The sequence below is a fragment of the Macrobrachium nipponense genome, chromosome 16, assembly GCF_015104395.2.
Source record: "Macrobrachium nipponense isolate FS-2020 chromosome 16, ASM1510439v2, whole genome shotgun sequence".
In the NCBI taxonomy this organism is placed as follows: domain Eukaryota; kingdom Metazoa; phylum Arthropoda; class Malacostraca; order Decapoda; family Palaemonidae; genus Macrobrachium; species Macrobrachium nipponense.
In genome coordinates, this window is record NC_087209.1 from 33,156,785 (window position 1) to 33,180,877 (window position 24,093).

The 24,093-nt window shown below is 36.5% G+C and overlaps 1 protein-coding gene across 3 annotated transcripts in view; it reads right to left on the bottom strand.

The window, feature by feature from the left end:
- The window catches only part of LOC135195647 (uncharacterized), a 68,322-nt gene extending 48,583 nt beyond the window's left edge, over positions 1-19,739 (bottom strand). The window contains exons 1-2 of one of the 3 annotated variants that reach the window (XM_064222021.1): positions 19,538-19,739; positions 3,613-3,784 (exon numbers count right to left, since the gene is read on the bottom strand). In XM_064222021.1, the coding sequence (XP_064078091.1) occupies positions 3,613-3,770 (158 nt within the window). In that variant the 5' untranslated portion in view covers positions 3,771-3,784; positions 19,538-19,739. Of the gene's footprint in view, positions 1-3,612; positions 3,785-6,045; positions 6,286-19,391 lie in introns of those variants that run through there. The other 2 variants (XM_064222019.1, XM_064222020.1) reach the window with 2 other exon arrangements.
- Between the last annotated feature and the right edge of the window lie 4,354 nt (positions 19,740-24,093).

Genomic DNA, 24,093 nt, shown 5'->3' on the forward strand with positions numbered 1-24,093 from the left:
CCGCAACTCTTACATGCATAATACGTTAGGGTGAAACTTCAAACACGATCATAACCTACTTTAAATGGAGCTTCCTCGTTTGTTTGTAATAAATCAAGGAACGGCTCTAAGATCTTGTTGAAAAATTCCGAAGTTCTTACTGGCCGAAAAATCTCTGCATATTCATCATCATTACGGAATTTCATACATAGTTTATGGTTTGGGTCATAAACGTATGATAAACTATCATTTAATATTCAAAACACTAAAGTATACTTCATATTTTATGAGACAAATACCTTCCGCCAATTAGGGCCACACAGGTCACGTAGATGTAAACGCCCAAATGCCTCTTGTTCATCAGAGCTTGTATAATAATAGACCATTCCTTTCTTAATTACAGTCGAAGAATAATGAAGGCTTTATCTTACTTTCAAAAGAAAACAACAATGCAATCTGCTAGCACCAGGAGACACTTACATAGACGACACTTCGACGAAAGCTGTTTATTAACCTCAAATCATTTTTATCAATGATGCGACTTGAATCTCCAATTAAAAACAGTTCTCACTGCGCAGCAATATAATATGTATAAAACAAAACAGATTATCAGCGACTAAGATATAAAAAAACACTTTAGTATAATTGTCATGGAACATGAGTAATAACACATAACTCGAATCCTTTCACGTTCACAGCTAGGCTGCATAATTTTAAGAAATTTAAGACCTACTTCCCAACAAGTGTTTTAGCCCCCCATATATATATATATATATATATATATATATATATATATATATATATATATATTATAGAGAGAGAGAGAGAGAGAGAGACGAGAGAGAGAGAGAGAGAGAGAGAGAGAGAGAGAGAGAGAGAGAAACAAACTGACATGCAAATGCAAATTTAAAAAAAGAACACTTAAAACCGCATGAAGTAGAAATATGAGAGAAGCGTTGGTTTCGTAGCAAGTAGAACATATATAATCTCAAGTTACAACTGACCTTTGCCAATAAGAAGAGTTCTGTGGCAAGGCGAATCTTACCTACTGACAGATCTGGTTGAGTGGTCTAGATTTAGCCGGCCTTATGCAATCAAGGACCCTTGCCCAAGTTGGATCAGGAATTGCCGAGAAAAAGAGGCCTGGTGTGGACTTTTGAACTCTTGACTAATGAAATGAGATTCAGGAAGAACCTGGGTCTATCAACAGAATCGATTATGATGAGGTGATAAGAAGTCGTAAAGGATAAAAATGCGTTGCAGAAGTGATGAAGGAAGGTTTAAAAGGATTAGAGATGAAGCTCCATATAAGTAACTAGTAATAATAATAATAATAATAATAATAATAATAATAATAATAATAATAATAATAATGAGTTCGATAAAAGCACTCGAGTACGATTGGCCGATGAAGAAAAGTAGCAGTTGACAGTAGAAGATAGTGCGTATAGCGGTTAAACAATAGGGAACCAAGTTGAGGCAATGAAGGGCGGTGAAGGGCGGAATACTTTAAACCTGTGGCCATAGTATCAATAAGGAGCTGACAAGCATGAGTGAAGTAGCTAAATCTTCAGATAGGGGAAAAATCTTAAGGACAGGTAACTAGAAATACTATCAAAAACACTCGAAAGACTTGGGCAGCAATTTCTGAGAAAACACACAATAGGCCTAAATTCCTGAACACCATTACCTAAGCTTAAAAACTGCGATATATATAAATGTGTGAATTCTAAAAGTATTAGTAATATGAAATACAAAACACTGAAATACAATATCTGAATACAAAAGAATTCTGATGACATGAATCAGGCTTATTTCCGACTGAATGAGTGCAGTGTGCACCATGGTCTAAAGAAGGTATGCACTGTGTTCTCCAAGACCTCTGGGAGAACTCTCGAACAAATGATGAAGGAGAACCAAGTGCGATTACAGAGGAGGTGAAGGCGAAGCTTAATTTCTCAAATATTAGCTTAGTTTTTTTTCTTCTTTTTTTTCAATAAGTGAGGTCTCCTCTTTATGAATTTCCCTGAACCTCGTCTTACTTCTTCCTAATGAACACCATATTCTTTGGAAGCTTGAATTTCAAGTCAATGGCCCCTGTGGGATTGTTCCATATGAATAGGTTTCATCTCCTAAATAATAACAATAATCATAATAATAACCCAATCTCCTACCATAGGGCGGCTCTGGAGATTCATAAGATAACAGTCACTGAAGCCTTCATCCTTCACGTGTTGACCCAAAGACAAAAAACAAACCGTTTGTTCGAAATTCACCAACCAAACTAATATCCAGGGTTCTATTCAGTTGCACTGCCTCCCATTTACCTTCATGACAATTTTCTAAAGCACGCTTTCGTCTTTCTCCTCTTACAACCTTCCAAACTCTTTCACCTGTCTGATGTTTCTCTTCACTATTACCAAGAAAAACCGTAATTATTCGCTCTTACACACTCAAGCTCGACCCCTACTATTCTATTCGTAAATATTGTATCTATTCGTAAATTAGGTCTTTTCCTTACCTCCCTCATCTCACCGTCTGAGAACCACTTTTGCATCAGATTAGTCTCTATTACAGTACCAGCTTCACTTTCATCATAAAAACATCTAATCACTCTCAACAAACTGTCTTCTAAACCATACCGTCTCAAAGATCTATCAATTCTAGGTTTATAAGCGTAAAAATGTTTCCTTTACTCTCAAAAGTCTCGCAAGAAGATTACATGACAACCCCTTGACCCTTTTCCTCGTCTAAACCAACATGGTCCTTCACTTACCAATACCTACATTGCCGGGGATCGAACGATCCCTCCACCAAAAACAAAATTTCTGGAAGTCCATATTTTCTGTGACTATCCTTTTCATTGAATTGTACTTACAAAGTAATAAATAATTATTGTTTTTTTGTTAAGTCAAAATATATAACATAACAAATAAAGTATAATATGTATGTTATTATTAACATAATAAATGAATCAATTTCTAAAACTGAAGAAATATTCTTGAATTTCAGTGGAAAATTTCAACATTATAGGTAAAATTCTGTTAACCAAAGTCAGTACTTTGAATAACATCTAATCGGGTAGAAGGGAACAGACTGCATACCCAATTTTTCTTCTTAATATAACTAAAAAAACATTTTCAAGTATTTCATCTTGTAAATACTTATATATGCAATGACATTTATAGAAGAAAAGGTCCAGTTTTGGGAAAAACGACACCTCCTAAAAAAAACTCTAGGTACGGGCCTGCCATCATTATATTCTCACCAATCCCTTACCCTTGCATTCTCAGATACTTTACTTTCACTCTGACATTGCACCTGTCTCTTCAATCCTTTACATTCGCTACACATCCAAGTTATACTGGATACCTTCATTCTTTTCAGATACAATTCCGTATCAACCTTTCCATAAATGTTAACATACGTATAAAACTCTCGTCATTATATATATATATATTATATATATATATATATATATATATATATATATATATATATATATATATGTATACGACAGAGTATAAATACCTCGAGTGAGAGTATGGGTGGGAGTATCTCAAAGGAAAGTAAATCTTTCGAAACATTCTGAAAAGTGATTTAAAAAATAAATAAATAAATAAAAACACTAACCTCCAAAAATGAAGCTCAAACCCTGGACATTTGTCGCCACATTTGTTACACTTGGCTCCAGCTCCTAGATCATGTGCCAGTCTGGGTTTCCTCTTCTTCCTGTTTTCTATATCGAAGATGTAAGGGTTGGGCCTCATGCTTCCTACTTCACTCGCCATGTTGTTGAGTTTCGCTGTGAAAGAAAGAACAAAATTAGACGTATCAGCGAAAAAGATTCTAAACGGGATTACATAAAGGCGTCCCCTGACTCCCGCTCATAAAGAATGCTTAAAGAAATGACGTTATCCTTAGAGAAAGGAAATGCAATCAGCAAAGAATATTTCAAGGGTTGCAACTAAAATCCCCGTTTGCTCTCAATACAATTTGCATTCCAGCGGGTTATGTTCAATAAACTTAGTTCACACAAATGTTCATAACTTATATCTGGATTCTTAAATCTAATATTGCCTTTTTACCTAACGTGATCCTAACACCAGATAGGGATGAGAAATATTAACACTGGGTAATAATAATCTAACACCTACACACTACAAAGGAATTTATCACGCTACGATCTATCTGAAAATCGGGAAGTCTCACATGACTTTAAGGAGCGTTAAGAAAGGAAAAATAAAGAAATCGGTAAATAAAAGAAAATGTCCGCTTAGAATCTGCATTCGACTGCCGTAAGAATACAACAACAAAAATACGGCCAAATCAGTGCCATAACCAAACTCGTTGACCCCTATCAAGAGGACGAAATTTCCGGATAAATGTATAGAGTAAATGAATGTTTGCACAAAGTATCCACCTCATGAACATCGGTCTTCTACAACACTTTCACGAGCTAATCTTTATCCTACTTTTTGAATTACACGAAAACTGTCCATCTGGACCAGAAAAAACCCTTCAAATCGAGTCCACTTGCCATTGGCACAGAACCATCTTTCACAAGAAAGCTCCAGAGATCTGAACTGCCTTTCATTACACATGATCTGAATGGTAACGAGAATCCATTAGGCTGGGACTCGTCGAAACACCATTGCGACAAACCTTCCGCAGTATTTAATCCATTACCCACGACCGACCCAACGTAAAAATGTCATTACGATGCATCCATTAGTTTATAACTACTTTTAGTAATATTCAGGGCAAACCGACAGATATCAAATGGGAAATATGAGCAGACCGAATAAAGCAACAGTGATCTGAATATAGAAGAAATACACAAAAAATACAAAGTAGAACCAATTAATCAGAGATTATACAGACCGGCAACCAATACATGGAGTAAACTAGTTCAATACAATAGTGAATTAACAGAAGAATCGGAAGTAGAAAGAGAGAAACTACCCAAACAGCATAAAGCACAAATGGTGGAGAAAGAGTATCTTAAGTTATTCATCGCTATGAACCTCAACCATTATATATTAAGACCTGTCTTGTGAAAAAGTATATGTAGAATTTACTATGCAAATATAAATCAAAATAATTACGATAAGTTAACACTAAGGTTAAAATTAGAAAACTGGAACTTTTGTTATATAGAATTATATTATTAAGATATGAAATTTAAAATATGTAATTGTACAATTCATCATGGTAATATCATGTAAAATCATTATTGTAATATGTCAATATTGAGACCATAGAAAGAAAAAGTAAAAATTGTGGATAAACCATACTTTACATTACTCTAACTAATACTTAACTTTCTAAATTATTCCCTACCATGGTTGGCCAGCTAACTGCCCTCAATCTTCTTTCACCCATCTTACCTATCAGCAAAAATATTATATATATATATATATATATATATATATATATATATATATATATATATATATATATATATATAATATAATATAACGTGATTAAAACAACACAAGACGCTGCCTGTTCAGATGTTCCGAACACGCGTAACCTTCACATGGCAGATGTACAACAATCGTGTCACGCACCTGTGGCTTCACGACAACAAAGGCCGTGACATCACTCCGAGAAAGTTAATCTGCGTGAAAACCGGCGAAAACTGGTACTACTGAGAGGACATGTAATTCATGGTGAGCATCAGAGGTTGAGTGTTTACTTAGTCCTTGCTACTGAACGCCAGCAAGATACTGATCATTGTAGACTAAATATAATTTTTTTTTTTTCGCAAATAACCCGTCCATTACCTGGCACTGATGCCAGCGACCAATGATTTTTTCCCCTTATGAAATAAATATTTACCTGCTTAAAATCATCTATGGAAAAATCCTTCGTACTACTGTATCACCATCTAATTGCCACTTTTACATAGACTCAGATATTTATCGTACACACAGGCTTACATGGCGATAACAGTGAACATACAAGCTTAGTTAGATTCATTGCAAGTCACAAAAGGAAGACGTGTTAACGTGAGAAGTCTTGACGATGATTAAGCTGACCTTGGCAACAAAACCAGATTACCTTCGTTCTCGATGATCCAGTTGTTCACAGACGTCGTTGTATTTAGATAAGTCTCCTCGTCTTGTTAGCAACAATGTCGTTAGGTTAGACGTAACACTAAAAATGGACTTTATTTTTTACTAACTACATCTTAACGTGAATCTGCAGCTGTCTAAATATCATAAACACTTAATCACTAATTATGCAAAGACGAAAACCGAGAAAAACAGCAGCTTCCCAGTGCAGCCAGACGACACACTCCAGTTGATGTGACAACCGGTTTGACAGGGATAAACATGGCGCTTATCTACAAACAATCTTATCTTATGATAACATATTTTGTGGTATGTTGAAGCCTTAGGATATTTTGCTCAAAAAGGTATGGCATTAATTTCGCACAGACGCCAGTAGAAAAAGGATCTAATTTACTTTTGTTGAAGAAAAATTCGCTGAACTTAAAAAAATAATATTGTTAAATAGTAAGATCACTTCTTCAGCCTCCAGTGACGCCAATGGATGCACTAACAATAGAGTTTAGAGATTCCTTCTTTACAAATGTGCTAATATAACCTACATGAAGGCCTGATTTCCACATTAAAAATAAATAAATAAAACCAAGAAAAATATCTAAAAATACGTGGAAAATGGTCATGAACCATCAGAACATAAAAAATCCATTTTTTTTTTTTCATAATGAAGCAATTTTATGATACAAGCCTTGGAAAGCCACCAATACACTATCACTGAACTTTGTTGCCATAATTACAGAGAAGCAAAAATAGTGGGAAGCCAGTGAAGTATGCATGAATAATAAGATTAAATTCCATTGAAATGTGGTTCATCATTATTTTTACTCTTTTCAAGGTTCGTGTGTGATCAATAAATGCACAATACTTTGCAGACATACCCCTGAATTGATGTAAATCGATGTTATTTTTTATCCATTACTACAGCTGCTGCTCATATATCAACGTTAAAGGCACGGGTTCTAATCCAATATTCTGGGTATGCACACTCATTTATAATTCAGTTTAGGAGCAAATTATACTCTAGGCACAGTAAATTCGTTACAGAAATGGGCTATCCGTGGATTGTGCTTGAAAGTAATAAAAATTTCTCTTTACAGGAGGATGCTAAAGGCAATACAAATCAAATATACGCAACTGCAGGCCGGCAACGATATCTTACTTCCATCCGAGGCTAATGTAAGAAACAATTATGCCTCATAAGAATATAACCGTCCCTGTGATGTCGACATTTTGTCGTAATGAAATGAGAATAAAGAATCTTCTTGCACGTCCCCTTGTCTGTTACGTAAGCCTTGAAAAATCACGTCTGCATTTATCCTGTACAATAAGTTACTTCGATATTCAGCAAGCTGACCTATCAATAACTCTGTGTGTGTGTGTGTGTGTGTGTGTGTTGAGAGAGGAGAGAGAGAGAGAGAGAGAGACTAATCATCTTAACTCTCCAAGTTTTAGAAACAGCATATTTTCAAGTTCTGGAACAAGTGCTTGAAGAAATTAAGTTTACATGGCATTCACAAGATAACTGTCTCACAAATTTCGATCAAGATAAACTGAAACAATCAAGTAGATCTTCCAATAAAACAGGAATGAAGGATTACATCGACCCAGCTCAATACGTAAATAGCATCTATTTTAGGAGAACTGTGGTTCTGTTACCGAGAACTTGCAGAAGATCAAAACCTGTTTAAAGTCCCAAAAATGACTAGAACCAATAGGGACAAGGTTTCTCTTCATTTGACTGGATCACAAAAGCAAATAAGTTAACAGTGAATCCTTGAAGATTTAAGCCGAATCTTAAGTGAAGTAAATAAATTAAAAAGAAAAAAAAATGTATATCTAAGCGGCCTCAAGACACTGGTTCAAGGTAACCTGAGAGGTAAAAGGTGGGTGAATAACAGGTACATTAAGTTTCAGTGGGAGACAGATATCATAGATGTCAGCCGTCGGGTATCTATGGCGGCTCGGAGGACCTTTTGGTGGCTGTTGTTGGGTTAATTTGTATTAGGATCGTCCACTCTACAGTAAAACAAGTCATAAACACGTCGATAACTTATTGCAAAGACATCTTTAAACAGGTTAAATAAACGTTAACGACGTATGGGTAGTCCCTAACTTTAAAGTTGATACGATCACTTATCATTTGCCCACATTTGCCAAAGATTCGTTCTCCACTTGACTTGTCAGCCGTTTTGTGGTACTACACTCGTACATGCGATAAATTACCGACGTTATACTGCAGTATGAACACTCTTTAACAATAACAGGGTCCGGTGCTGATAACAAGTGCAATTTGGTGCTCTTCCATATATCTGGTTTTATGTAGGGTAAAACTTACATTGAAATCATTCTCAAAGTTGGAACAATTAAGTAAAATGCGAGACCTCTTTCATCCACCTAACGTAGATAATGTCTACTATTCTTATTTGCAAAGTAAAATAAATCGAAAACAAAGCAACGTTCTTTAAGGAAATCCTTTCAAAGTCAAACACATTCTTGAAACCGTACTTAAGAAACGAGCCATCAAGAAAACAAATAACCTGCTCTAGTAGAGGTTTGCGTAAAAATCTCGATTTTAATGTTATTCCACGGTTTGTGTAGTTTATCAAATCAGTGATTCATGTGGCATAACGAGAGAGAGAGAGAGAGAGAGAGAGAGAGAGAGAGAGAGAGAGAGAGAGAGAGAGAGAGAGAGAGAGAGAGAGAGAGAGAGAGAGATTGCAAAACTGCAAGTCAGACTAGCTGTGGTAATCAACAGACAGCCTTTACTTCACTTCAAATACGTACTTAAAGCCAAGTTGGTTCGATGCTTCCAGGCTTTCATGAAATGGTACTAATCCCATCATCAAAATACACCTGTCTTATCAGGTAATAGATTAATACTCTCAAAGGTCGTTAATTTCATTTCATGATTTCGTCTGATTTCTTGGACAAGATTTCATATTTACTTTTTTTCCACGGAGTGATATCATTATAATTTGAGTGGTAGATTATTGTAACAATCAATAGTAACAGCCCAAACGAGCTGGTCCTCCTGATATCTACAGAATAACAACATTATCGTGAAAATTTTAATTTATAGCCTCCCCCCTTTTTTTACATTTTCACTATAGCACCTTCCCTCACGGAAAGCAAATGATGAAAGTTTCCTATCAACCACCACGGTAGTGCGGTTTGTAAAGCCCAGCCACCCGCAGTGCACGAAAAAAAAAAAAAAAAAAAAAAAAAAAAAAACAAAAAAAAAAAAAAAAAAAAAAAAAAAAAAAAAAAGACCTTGGTCCTTAATAACTCTGGAAATATTCAAGTGATCAGGATGAAACTTTGGCTTCAGAGGTTTCCCACTAAGGTATGTAATCGGCGCCAGATTTCATCGAAATCCGTTCAGCCGTTCCGGAGATTCAGATATCGATTTCAGGAGATCTGGGAGCGGGTGGGTGGGTGAGGGACCTATCGTATCTGTGGATCAATAACGGTAAAAGATAAAGCCGAGATACTTATTTTTCTGAAAGTTCGTATTATGGAAAGGTGTCTTTCGGGGTAGGTTTTTTGAAATAATGAAATTTTAAAGTTACAGTATGCTATTCAAAGTAGCCATCAAGATTCAAATTTCCTGATGCTCAGGTACGGACTGCTCACAGCATTACCGTTTTCTTAATGTGTCTATAGCAAGCGGTTTTAGGAGAAGCTGGCTGACTTATATCTTAAAATTTATCACATACTTCGATTTACCTACGCAGTTTTGGTTTTCGAGATCGTTGACCTCCCTACGCTTAATATAGAGCATCAATAGTTAGAATGTGTTCACACACACACACACACACACACACACACACACACACATATATATATATATATATATATATATATATATATATATATAATATATATAGTATATGATTCAGCAAACGAGCTGAGCTGACCATAATCCCGGAGAAGCCGCATAGGTCTAAAGATGCGTTCACACGGTCGAACAATGCCCGACGGACAAACATTGTTGCCATATCAAAGGCGAAGCAGGATGAACGTCCAAAAGCGTTTGAAACGAAAGGGAGCATAGATCTTGGCAACAAACTGTGGTACCGTTAGTTAAAGTTGTATATCACTGTTCTTATTCTGCTCACAAAGCAAACTCTGGTAAGCAATTGTTAATTGGTAACAACGTTTGTCCGTCGGACGTTGTTCGACCGTGTGAACGCACCCTCAGAAAACGTTATCTAATACCTAAATTCGAGTTTAGTACCTTTGGATTTATGCTTTAAATATAAGAACCGGATAATTAAATTTGGTATAAATAATTGTCACTCCCGTAAATAATGAACATAAATGTATAAAAAATTAAACCTAGTGTTTGCCGGCCTTTTCAAATTTCATAAGATTCATTGCTGAACTAAAAGTTACGTCAATATTCCTCCGTTAACTTTCTTAACAAGTTTCTTTGTTTTTGTCTAGATGAGAATCGAATCCCTCATTTTTCCATTACTTTATTTCCAATTATCACAATATTTTTGGAAAAATAATGTAATTAACAAGCACCAATTTTTAATTTTTTTTTTCAGATCATGAAAGTCATTTCATTCTTGAGCTGGTGTCATGAAAGATCATCATTAATCTTGGGAGGTTTGTAGTGGCAAGCCGATGCAAGACTGTAACATCCACGGTTTTGTTTTCGTAGTGTCAAGTTATCCTCTTCAATAACGTGAACCAAAGGTTAGTTTGGTAAAATGTTAAGTCTAATATAATGTATTTCTCGAAAAGGTTAATGTGAATTTTTAAAACCAATGTTTTCCTGCATTTTGTCATGAAAGAACCGTCTTCCTAGAATAGTCAAACGGTTTAGTATTCCCAAGTTGCGACACCTAGTACCACTTGCATCTGTTACGATTGGTGGCTTCAACATCTGTCTCACCTGTTCTAACTGGTAGTTTTACATCTATCAATAAAATTTTACGTTCTATATTGTGGCTATTGGTGAGTGTATTTGTACGTATTACATTTTTATTTTAGACACACCGGTTTTTGGGCCTGCTGTAAAATATCAGTGACATGCTGTGTAAGGCCACGACAGGTCTCACTGCTTGGAAGAGTTGATTCCTTCCATTTTTCGATCTTGAAAGCATAGAACGAAGTTTATTTTCTCAATTCCACTTCTATCTGAGGTCATCTATCTCTGATATCAGGGTAATATGCTCAGTTTCCTTCTTTCTTTTCTTTATAGGTCTAAAACCCGAAGATTTAAGGAAACATATGGTAGCACTATCAAATTTCTATGGCTCGATAATCTCTTAGGCCTAATAGCGTCTAGCATGAGTTTTTATCCAATGACCTTTTAAAATTTCTCTTACGACTCATAGCTTTAAGAGTAGCTACTCTGTTAACTAACGAAGAGCCAATTTAATGGTTAAACTTTTCATCAAGGCAAGGATGTCAAGGAGAAAACACGACGTGTTCCCACACATTCCTCGATCTAGGGCGTTGCCATTGTAAAAAGATGACTGAAATCACGGGTAAAAACGTGATAAAATCACAAAAGAGGTAGTAAAGAGCAACCCCTGAGAGACAGATATGGAGGTCAGGAGGTACAAAGGAAGGAGAGGGTAGGGCTTTACTCCGCAACCCGATAAATTATGACGAAAGCGAAAATTAGAAGTATGAGCCTTCTCAATCAGTATAGAAAGAAAGTGCCATTTAATACTAAATAGGCTTCGGTTTGGACGAACCACCGCTGATGATGTGAAAATTATTCAAAAGAGGCTGATTCCAGTAGCACAGAACACTAAACGGGTCCAGGGTTTTGTTGAACATTAGTCTCCGCAACAACAACAATCCGAATGAATTCGCCCGTGTTCTTCTCAACGTCAAAGAACAAATAAAGAAATGTTACCCACAAAGAAGCGTTGCGTTTATATAATCGCGCGCTTCTGAGTTGATACATTTACAAGTCTTCAAATGTATTGCTTGAAGATGTTCCTGCGTCTATCTCTTCAGGAATGATTAGCGTTGTGAGTATAAAGGGGCTCGCATTTTATATTGATTGCGAAAAGACACCTACTTCTACGTTTCGCTTTCATCATAATTCACCAGGTTACGGAGTACAGCCCTATACGCTCCTTTGTATCTCCTGACCTCCATATCTGTCTCCAGTGGCTGGGCTTACTTAAACCCTTTTTGCGATTTCATCACATTTTTGCCCGTGGTAGAGCTAACCGTAAGAATGAGAAATCTTTCATGACATGCTTTCCAATTCTCAATTTGCTCTCGCTGAAAAGTACGGTAGTCCTAATACACTAGTTTCTTAAATCACTGCAACAATTCCCTTTCAGTTTACTTGGTATCCTAATTTATTACTTTCGCCACTGAATGTCAAATTATAAACCTCGCCCTTCATTATATTAAACTTGGGTTTCCATCATATGCCCTTGTAAACCACACGCCTCATTATAAACTAAATTTCCTATCAATTCATGTGGTACTATAAAGGTACTATTAACAGCCAATATTCTGATAGGGTGTAAATAAAATCTAATATTTTGATAGGGTGTAAAATAAAATCTGTCTGATTGTTAAGAGCAATCAGCATACGTCTGCCATGACGTCACATCACAAGCACGTATAACCGACCGTTACACGTCATGTCACACTGACAAGAGGGTCTAAGGGACCAGGGTGGAGTGGACGTGGTAGTACTCTGTTGGTTAGGCTGTATCCTTATTTACCACACTCTTCCCCTTACTGATAAAGGTATGGCACAGAGTTCTCAACCATGTTAGGGAACATCAATGTTAGACTTGTCCATGTGTAAGTTTCAAGACTCGAACTATTCAGTTTATCCTTTCGAGCACCTCTTCTTTTGGTTACCACGGTGTTCTCCCCGTGACTATGCGATGCCGGGACAGTTAATTATGGTTAATATATTGAACCATGGTTTTCCTAATGGTTCTTTATGAGATTCTTTCTGTACCGACTTTGTGATTCTGTTCCAATATATTCTATTTGCATTGTAGCAGACCCTACAACGCAAAATCCTAACCTGTCTCCCATCATAGTTGGGAGGGGTAATTAGTCTAAAGCAGGGCCGTCCAACCATATGCCCGTGGGCCAAAAGTGCCCCGTTTGATTTTGAAAGTGGCCAGCGAGAGAAAAATAAGTCATAGAGATGTGTGTAAATTGTCAGCTGTAGGCAAAATCAATGTACCTTTGTTTCAAGAAGAATTAATTGAAATGAAAACTTATTATGCCCACCAAGATGTGAAATTCGATTTTTGGACACCGATACCCTGCTCACATGATTACCCACACATTTCTGATTATGTGTCAAAACTATTGTCAATGTTTGGTTCAACTTGGCTCTGTGAGAACACATTTTCATTCATGAAGTTATTAAAGTCAACATTACGATTCTCAATTAGTGACGTAAATCATGAGTCCGAATCAAGATGTGCTCTCACTAATTTTCACCCTGAATTTTTAAAAATAATAAAGTCAAGCTATTATCAGCATTCCCACGGAATTTACCTTTGTTTGAATTAAACTCTAGTTTGCCCTCTTTAAAATATATTTCTTTGAATTCCTCTGAAATAAGTCCTTGTCATTTTCAAATGATAATTTCTAAGTAATATATATATATATATATATATATATATATATATATCTATATATATATATATATATAGTATACACACACACACACACACATATACATACATACACACTGGTGGCCCGCATGACTTTTTGTTTTTTCAAGAGTGGCCCTCAGACTAAACAACTTGGACGGCCCTGGTCTAAAGTATTTGAGACGGCAATGAACGTCAAAATCGTTAGAACTATAAACAAAAAAGAAAAAAAAACAACAACACACCGGGAGCAAATTTGGTTACATTCCTCATAATATAGTGGTTTACAAGTATCCTTCACCAAAGAAGGATTGCTTTCTAAAAGATCTTGTTAATGGCTTCTCGAAAAAAAAATAAAAAAAAATATGAGGAGTTTCAATGTCACTTTTTGTGATCACAACTTTGGATTTCTAGGTTACAAACGGTTTCTTCTATTTGTCTTCAACTGTAACACACCTTAAACTGAACTAGAATAAAACGTCGTCAAGAATTTTCTTGAAAACAATGTAGAAACGACGTCAAATAACTTCAATTTGATACATACATAATCCATATAACAGGAAGCGTTCATTCTTTATTCTACCGTACTTCCAATAAATAGTAAAAAACGACAATTAACCAAGAGGATGACCTACATTTCCTACCAACTCCCTATACCCTTCAGAGTTCTCTTTCCTTCCTTTTCAACAATCAATAAGATGATAAGTTTGTGGATAGGCCTACGACCCTTACGAACCTAACCTTGAATCAGTATCCTTTTGAATCTTTAGTATCCTGTGACTCAGTGGGTATTACCTGTATGTATCTATTTTTACGCGTCACCTATTCTGACATGTTTAGTATTATAATATTAGTAGAGTAGTGCTAAACATGCCGGAAGCTCCTGGGAGCGCCGTGTTTAGTACCAACCCCTCGGGATCAAACTATTACATACGAGTAGGTGACGTCTAAGGTGGATACATACCGGGATAATACCGATCAAGATGGAATAACATAAGGTGTGTTCACGAGGGATCCGATCGCTAATTTCCCTCTCTCAGGGACGTCACTGGACCACATCGACTGGGCGATGCACTTGTCACTCCGTCAGTTGCATTGTTGCAGTTCACGATTATGGGTGTATTCCATATTTGGGTGCACTAATAGTTCCAGACAGTATGGGATTTGTTTTCACAGGTTCCCTAAAGACCCCGAGGAGTCCAAAGTATGGATTAATGCATGTAAAAGAAGTGATAATATTAATTTTAAGGATGCCAGGATTTGTTCTGTCCATTTCCGGACAGAAGTTTACGAAAGAAATCTTCAATATGGACTGCTACCACAACTTTACCAGAGAAGTTATCACAGATTAAAGAAAACCGCAGTTCTCTCTTTAAATTTACCTGTTTAGGACGTAAAGTCACGTATGGTTTAACAATTTGTTTACAATCTCATTAGTGCAATTTTTAGTGATATATCTTTGGTTGATAAGTAGCCTGGACTAAATTCTTGAAATGAAGTACTAAATTTGATTAGGCTAGCCTATGCAATGAATGAAGAAATGAGCTGATTAAGGCTATCCAATTTTTTTTCTTTGATACTTTCATTTTATGAATGTAAAGTTGATCGAACAGGTGATTAGACCTATGCGTAATGACGTACTTCTGAGTACGTCTTCCTGTGCAGACAATAATTAGGCCTAGACCTTTTATTTCTTAAGAACCCCACTAAAGGATATCGTGGGGTCAGAGTATAGACTGAGTTCAAGTGTAGACAGGAATTTCTTGTTAGGTAAGAACAACATTTTAAGCAATCACGGTCATAATGTCGCTCCCAATGATGATAACATGCCATGTATGAGCAATACTAGTGTTATGGAACCAGGTAAGTCTTGGGTTTCCAAAACCTCGGAAGAAAGTGACTCCAGTCGTGTTGACTCAGACTCTGAATTATGTATCTCTGCTCATCTCTTGCTGAGAATTCCTCAGGAAGGTCTACCTAATGAGCTGGAGGAAGAGGATTTTGTAGATCTTGGAGTAGAGTCTGAATATGGTATAGAAATTGAAGCCTTAAATTATCTGGGAGGTTATATAGCTCATAAGTACAGAAATAAATATCCTTCCTTAGGATTCCCAGAAATTGAAGGCCTAAATAACGACTGGATCTCCAAAATGAGGAGGAAAGTGCTGTTAGGCCCAGTCCTCAATTTGTCAGTAATTGAAAGGAAATGGAATAACTCTTTAAATCTTTTCATGGGGAACAGTTGGAAACCAGGCGTTGATGGGATTACGAAATTAGTTAATATTTTCAGGGAATTAAACATTGATGCTCCAGAGGAAGTAATGAAGTTCTTTATTAGGTGCAAAATACATTTTAGGATGAAGATATTAAATGCTGAAAGGAAGTCAGAATTTCTTAAAAAAGGTGTAAGAAAATGAAAAAATTCTTCAGTACTTTTTGGTAAATAAAAGAATAATACGCTAGTTCAATAAGAGTCTGGAAAGTTTTTTTTTTTTTCATATTCATTCACCCTCGTTACTTTCGTTATTTGTATTCCAACAAGATTACATATATTCTGTATGGTAAGGTCTTACGTAATCATTAAGTGCACTGCCCAGTCGACGCGCACCTGTGACGTCACAGTGCGGGAACCGAGCGACCGACGATCTCACCTTATGTTATTCCATCTTGATACCGATACAGTGTGCAAAAATTTTAATACGCTCGCCAACCACCGCCCTACTCCAGCCTCACATATATGGCAGGTGTGTACGGAGCGATATGACTCGATTACCGACAATGCCAATTCATCATAAAAAAATAAATAAATAACAAAAATAAACAAATAAAAAAAAATAAATAAAAAAGCTACTGACGGTAATTAAGGAGCGCAAAACATAACCGTGAACGTTTGGAATGCCCCTTCGGTTATCATATATGAAAATATATTAATTCCGAGGTAGAGCGAATTAGATATTAAAGGACAATTGTAGCTCGATGTATGTATATAATCACGGTAATGTGGTATGACTCCTGCAACTCCTTAATACTTCAGTGTTGTTTCGCTTCCTGAATAATCGAGCTAGTATTCAATAATAAATATACCAGGATGAGAAACTCCGTTAACATGAACCGTGTATAGTGTATGAGATATGAACAGAAATACAGCTGAAAATTTCAGTTGCCAAACTCAACGACATGAAAAGTATAAAAAGAGAGCCACAAAATAGTAATAAGTAACCAAGATCAATAAAAATTGTATCTATTTAACGCAATTCTTTAAAAATATAGGATTTTTGTGTTCGTGGTAAAAACTTGAATTAAAAATTAAACCCTTGTAACGCAAGAAGGCTGCTTTCAACCACTGTCTCTATGGCAAGCAAACACACTGAAAGAGAGAGAGAGAGAGAGAGAGAGAGAGAGAGAGAGAGAGAGAGAGAGAGAGAGAGTTGGGGGGGGGGTGGCCGCACTCAAGTGGTTTGTTACAAAGTCGCAGTAAAAATAAGGAATCAGACTCTCTATTAATATTTTCTCCCCTGAAGGATAGAATCCGACCCAGCAAAGGCATCTCAGAGAGAGAGAGAGAGAGAGAGAGAGAGAGAGAGAGAGAGAGAGAGAGAGAGAGAGAGAGAGAGAGAGAGAGAGGATAATCGTGTTTGTGCTACATACTACAGTCCAACATTTAACCTTTTTCTCTCGTTATTATTATTATTATTATTTTCGCTATTAAATCAAACTCTCTGAAAACCGTTCGCATAAAAGTCTTCTCCGAAAGCGACCGAAAGACATGAGAAATCCCTTTACCATTCTCCTTCCTATTATTTTTCTTCTACTTCTTCTCCTAGAGAGGGAGGAAGAGAGGAGAGAGAGAGAGAGAGAGAGAGAGAGCGAGACCAGAGAGGAGATAGAGAGAGAGAGAGAGAGAGAGAGAGAGAGAGAGAGGTTCCCCTTCCCTTTTCTTATCTTAAGGACTTGAGAGGATGGGCACAATTCCATTATTCTCGCTCTCTCTCTCTCTTTTCTTCGACGTGGGGAGGCATGAGAGAGAGAGAGAGAGAGATACATGTGCACAAAGACAAGATTAAATTCATATTACAGAAGGTCGTTTTTAACTCATATTATTTGAATTCCTACTCAAATCTGCTTCCACAGTGTGATCTAAAAAAAAAAAAAAAAAAAAAAAAAAAAAAAAAAAAAAAAAAAAACCACGGATGAAACTCAAAATGAATTGACTAAAAAATTACTTAAAATGATTTTCCTAAAGAATATTATAATTGTTCTGTTTTAAACTAACTTTATTTTTCGGTATTGTTGCTCGGAAGTATCTTTACCTCCATCAAGGTTTTGCAACTGCACTTGACTACACAAATAAAAAAAAAAATGCCGTATATACCTTCAAGGAGGCAAACAAACTTTTTCTCTACTTAAGGAAGATGGAAATCATACGGAGAAACGAAGAAATTCTTTCTCCTTCGTCTCAAGTATAGAGTAAATGAGGCATTACTTCATTATCGTGGTCCGAGAGAGAGAGAGAGAGAGAGAGAGAGAGAGAGAGAGAGAGAGAGAGAGAGAGAGAGAGAGATGGCCGTACAATTTGAAAAAGTCGCTGGGTAGAATAAAAGAATATGTGATTTTCTTTTTCTTTACAAAAGTTCGGGGCAGATTATCGTTGCAAATTGCAACCCTTCAGAAGCCCCCATAACTGAGGAATGGAATGACAACGAATTTACTGTGCACATTGCAAATGCATCCAAACACGTGGATACCTTTGTCTCCTCTTTTTTTTTTTTACATGCTCAGTTGGTGTTACCAAGTGTGGTTACGGAAAGATCGTACACAACGCGCCCACATTTGTTGCTCAAAACAGGTCGCTGCGGATACCATGCATGCATACACTAATGCCGCTAACTAGTTATCAACCTAGTTTTGTGGTCTCACAAAATTAATGGGCCCTCTTTTGTAAATTATTAACACTGCGTTTTTAAATGAAGGCATGGTACCAATTACAAGTACTACGCAAGGTTCACGTGATAGGTGCAACTGCGTTGTGTATTCAGTCTAGCAAGTTTCCTGACCAGCATCCATGAGTCATGAAGGTTACATACTGTCCCTGACATTGCGAAGGTAACGTTGAAAGAAGTCACGTTCTAGTAAGAGATTAAAGAAACTCTCTCTCTCCACCCTTTTCTATCTACAAGCAAAACCGTCATGCACAAGCATACATACAAAAATATATGTAAATCCATTTAGAGTAAAACAAAGCATCTTTATTTACAGCTGAATTGGTTCGCAACAACTAACTCTCAACTGCATAGAATAATCAAGGACTGTGTTGTGCCAAATATAGAGAGCCCGGTGTGGTGGTGTTGTGGGGTCACTCACCACTCCTCGCCCACCTCCTCCCCCCTCCCCTCTTAATCCTCACTACTTGTCTGGTCCGTCTCCAGGACCTCCTTGAAGTGTCCTTCTCAACACATCCTTACATTGACAATTCCCTCTTAGCATTATACAACCAAACATTTTGTCAATTCGTCATTCTGCACTGAACTTTAATAATAAATTTAATTCAAAGAACAACTTGACTAATGAAGTACCAGAAGCTATCGAGGCTGAAATAATGAGCACAAACTATCTTTGTTGATTGCGGGAAGCGGGCACGCACTTGTTTGCCGTTTAAACGCCCTATATGCAACAAAATGTCACTGTCATCTAATCTAGGTTTCAAATAACACTACGTCTATGCACTACTTACCTTTCTGGAGTAACGGCGAGTCTACGAAAACGTTTTATAAAACCACGAACAGAACAGAGCAGTGTTATTTCATTCTCTGTCAAAAACAGCTGAGTGAAACCGCAAGGTGTAACTTGGTCACAATAAACAAGTGTAAATTTGCTCACCTAGTACTTTACGTTATTTATAAATTTAGCACTTGTCACAAACTACTTCAAGATCCTACTTCTCAACCAGCACGATCTTCGTTCAAAGGGTATCAGAGAGAGACTGAGTCGGGATGTCTACCTGTGGCAACAGGAGACTCAAACGGGACTGCACGACACGACGTATCAGACACCGACCAACGGTAGGGCGAGTCTGAGTGGTGTTGCCATGACGCACGGTAACTGGTGCAGACGGAACTATAGACGACTCAACCACCTGTTGATAAAAGATCATAAACCCTACTGAGGAGTGTACGGACAATAAAAGAGCCTCATATTTCTTACAAACAATGCTTCTAAATATAATATGAAACCATAATTGAGAAGATAATACTAAGATTATGTTATCGATGAAAACACTCGGTGACGAGGAGATTTGGAATAAATGTGTGACTCCGCAAGTAATTCTCTCATCTCATCTGTGGAGTTTTTTTTTTTCTTTTTTTATTAGGTAGTATATCACGTCAAGCATGTTGATGACCAACTAACGAACGTTTGCTCATCACATGAGTCTCCAAAATCTAAGTGATGACAAACCGTGAACTTGAGAGAGAGTTTCATTCACGTATTTATTAATCACGATGGCAGATAATAGCGAAGGGTCCACTACTTATGACTTAATGACGTCAGACGATGGAAAGCCATTGAGATAACAGAAGAGAAAATGTCAATCGTTACTTCTGGCATTTCTCAGGTTCAGGATAGACGCTATATCGCACAGCTGCCGATTATTTATAAATAGCAGTCAACTTAAAACGAAACTGAGCAGTATTAAGCCTTGCTAGTTTTAAGACGAAAAAAATTGAACCGTAAATCACTTTGTAGATATTTGAAAAAGCATGATTAAATGCACACGACTCATGTAGCCTTCACAGAGAGAGAGAGAGAGAGAGAGAGAGAGAGAGAGAGAGAGAGAGAGAGAGAGAGAGAGAGAGAGAGAGAGAGAAAGTAGCCATGACCTAGAGATCACTAAACTTTCATTAAACAGAAGACATTTGGATTGGTATCTGTCCTGTAATTTTGTATTATAATACACACACACACACACACACACACACACACACACAACATATATATATATATATATATATATATATATATATATATATATGAAAGTATAATAGGTATTACATGCGTGATTTTTTCAACTTACAGATAAGAAGACAAATACCGATTAATATAGAATTCACTAAACCTCGGGAATAACTTACACCTGTGTGTGTATGAAACTTCGCCCATATAAGAACTTTCCTGTATGTTCAACTACTTCTGCCCATACGTATGCACACACACATATATACATATATATATATATATATATATATAATATATATATATATATATATTATATATGATAAGGTTGGACATCTGATAAATAAACATGTAGTATGTACATTTATGTAAATAATAAGTATTTATGACTTGGGCATGGATCATTTTAGATGTCTTGAAAGATAGATTAGCTCTCAATAGCGTGATTACCAGTAATAACCATGATTTAACAAATACTTTAATGAGAAAATTCCTGAATATCTTATCTCATAAAAATAATTAGAAGTTAACGAACACTCTCTCCGTAACTCTATGGGAGTATTTCTTGTATAATGTTGTTGTAAAGGATACCTGAAAGGAGTAAATGTTTAAAATAAATTAACATTTTCACCGAAACTAAAATGCGGTAGTAAGAAAGAAGTGTGTAAAAAAGTTAATGATAATAGTAATGACAATTAGTGAATCAGATAACATAGACTATATTCACTGCCAGGTGCGATAGAAGGTATAAACGTCCACAGATTCGCCAAAGGTCCGCGGCGGCCGTCAGTTGGGGATCTATAAAAGTCAGTTCCTCGGATGTGATGAGTCGCTGAAAATGCCAGGACGATGATGTCATTCGGTTTACCCGGAAAAGTGCGTGTCATCATCCTTCGCTGTAATAAGCTCCTTTTTTTTTTTTTTTTTTTTTTTTTTTTTTTTTTTTTTTTTGTGCCCCAGTTAAGCGACTGAAGCATGAAAGACCTGTTTTCTGTTATTCATGACGTGAAATGAAGGGATTAGGGGCACAATATGAGCGCAAAGCGTTTGCTCTATTATATTTGTTTGTTTATTTGTTTTACCAAAAGGGAAAGTGTTGCTACTATTCCTGGAAGTGATGGAGAAACCTCACTAATTTTAGCTCGTTTGATTACTATGGCTTCTGTTGTACCGTGTATCTGACAAATATAAACTAATATTGACTTTTCAAGTTTATGTATTTCCTTATTTTTTGTGTGTATTTTTCCGACACTCCATATGTTTTCAGAGCTCTCTGGATTTCTGGTTTCAACTCTTCTTAATTATATTGTATTAATATTGTCGCTACCATTTTAACGTGTTTTTGTTTGTTATCAGTCACGGAATGGAGTTAGTTTCGACCTCATTTTATCATAGGATTCGGAGAAGCCTTTTTGTGCCTGTGAGATAATCACCAGATCTTGTGTCATCACAGACTTTTCAACTTATGAACAGACTCGTAACACAAAATTCGCCCTCTATTTGATTAGACATTAGAGGGAGGTCTTTGAATGGGTTCCCCAGAATTTGCACCACAAACTCATCTCGGTCACCCTCTGAAATTTCGAGCCAACGGAAATACCGTTTTTTGCCTTTTGTATAATCGATCGATATTCCCCCTTCCTTTCTTTCAGGCTCTCTCTCTCTCTCTCTCTCTCTCTCTCTCTCTCTCTCTCTCTCTCTCTCTCATAAATTTTTATCAAATAACAAATTCTATAATTTTACTAACGATTTTACAGTAAGCAAGTATGCTCTGGAATTTATGTTCTCGGTCCTAATATATATATATATAATATATATATATATATATATATATATATATATATATATATATATATATATATATATATATATATATATATATATATATATATATATATATATATATATATCTCCATGGTTAAGAAAAATAAGTGTCCTCGTAAAAATATCTTATCTCTCTCACTCTCTCTCTCTCTCTCTCTCTCTCTCTCCTCTCTCTCTGATGTATGTGAAATGTGTTAGTGTATGTGCGCTCGCGTAGGTTGTCTGTGAGGACACATTCCATTACCGCATTCCATTACGGAATACCTAACCTTCCACTGATTGATATCAGGTAATTTGCATAACAAGGGCCGTGAGAGCAACAAACGGGACTCTTAAACAGCATCTTTCTTTCCTTTTCTCTCTTTTCCTCCTTCCTCCTCCTTACATGAATGTGTTCCTGGGCTGACCCCTTAACTGTAGTATTACTGTAGCCTAGATAGCGAGTGGAGATGACACTCGCTGCTAAATATTTATCATCTTTATTGGTTTATAACATAAAATTTTCATTTTTACTACAACATTCTTGCTGTTTTTTATGTTTGTTTTAGGTTTATTGAGAAATGATTCAACTGCGCTTCGTCAAATAATTCAGGCAACAGAAAATAAGATATGAAAAATATAGTCTCTTTTCGTCTACATTTCAACATTCAACCCTCACAGAGGCCGTAAGCACGTGGATACCGGGAGGAGCTAATCCCAATGGCCTCTCCTAATCTCCGACAGCTGTCAGTTGGTATCAGCTATCCATTAAAGGTTATTCTTCCTGTGCACCCCTCAGGGAGACTCGAAGGCAGGATGAAAGAGAGGGGCTGGATATAGGGTTGAAATCCTTACATGCCGTGGTGTCTGTTGCGAAGGGCAATGAGCCAGCACCAAGGCCTGAGAGCCACCACAGAGGCTCGGTCTAATTTTCCCGTGAGCTTGTGGGCCTTGTAGTTACTGCATCTCGTAAATTTTAACTAATTTCAGTTCAGGTTATTTAGTGGTATAAAACGAACTTTGAGTGTCTATGATCAAAATTGTTACAGTGCCAATTAAGTGAAACAGTTGAGTCAATCAGTTCTTAAGTTTCTTATCAGATGGTATACGTAACCAATCTTATTGAGGCCAGCTTTGAAGCTGAAAGCAAAACGATTAGTGAGATGGAAGCACCATATACGAAGTGAATACTAGGTTTGAAACACGGAGGCTAGGGGAAAATCCATACCCGGGAGGTAGATGAAAAGAATCGGACAAACATCACCAACACTGGCTTTGATTATCATAAAACTATTGATTAGGAGTTGATGGGATGTATTCATTAAATTCACAAAAGCTGTCCAGGTAGTATTCTGATAATGTAGGTTGAGCTCTCTAGTCGAAATCTAATCCAGCATCTTAATTAACAAAATACATATTATGTTTCGAGACGACCTTTATATTTGTAAATATAACCCCCTTGCTCTAAGATATTCATTACATGTGTGAACTGGGTTAGGTTACTTTAATTCGGAGCAAAATTAAAAAGAAATAGGAAACCTTATCCTTCATTTGAAAGCATTATAAAACCAATATTCTTCATTAAAAACATAAGTGAATTTGTATTCTTTATAAGAAAACGTTACAACGCTAGCGTCCTTCATAAAAAAACATTAGAAACCAGTATGCTTGAAGCAGTAACT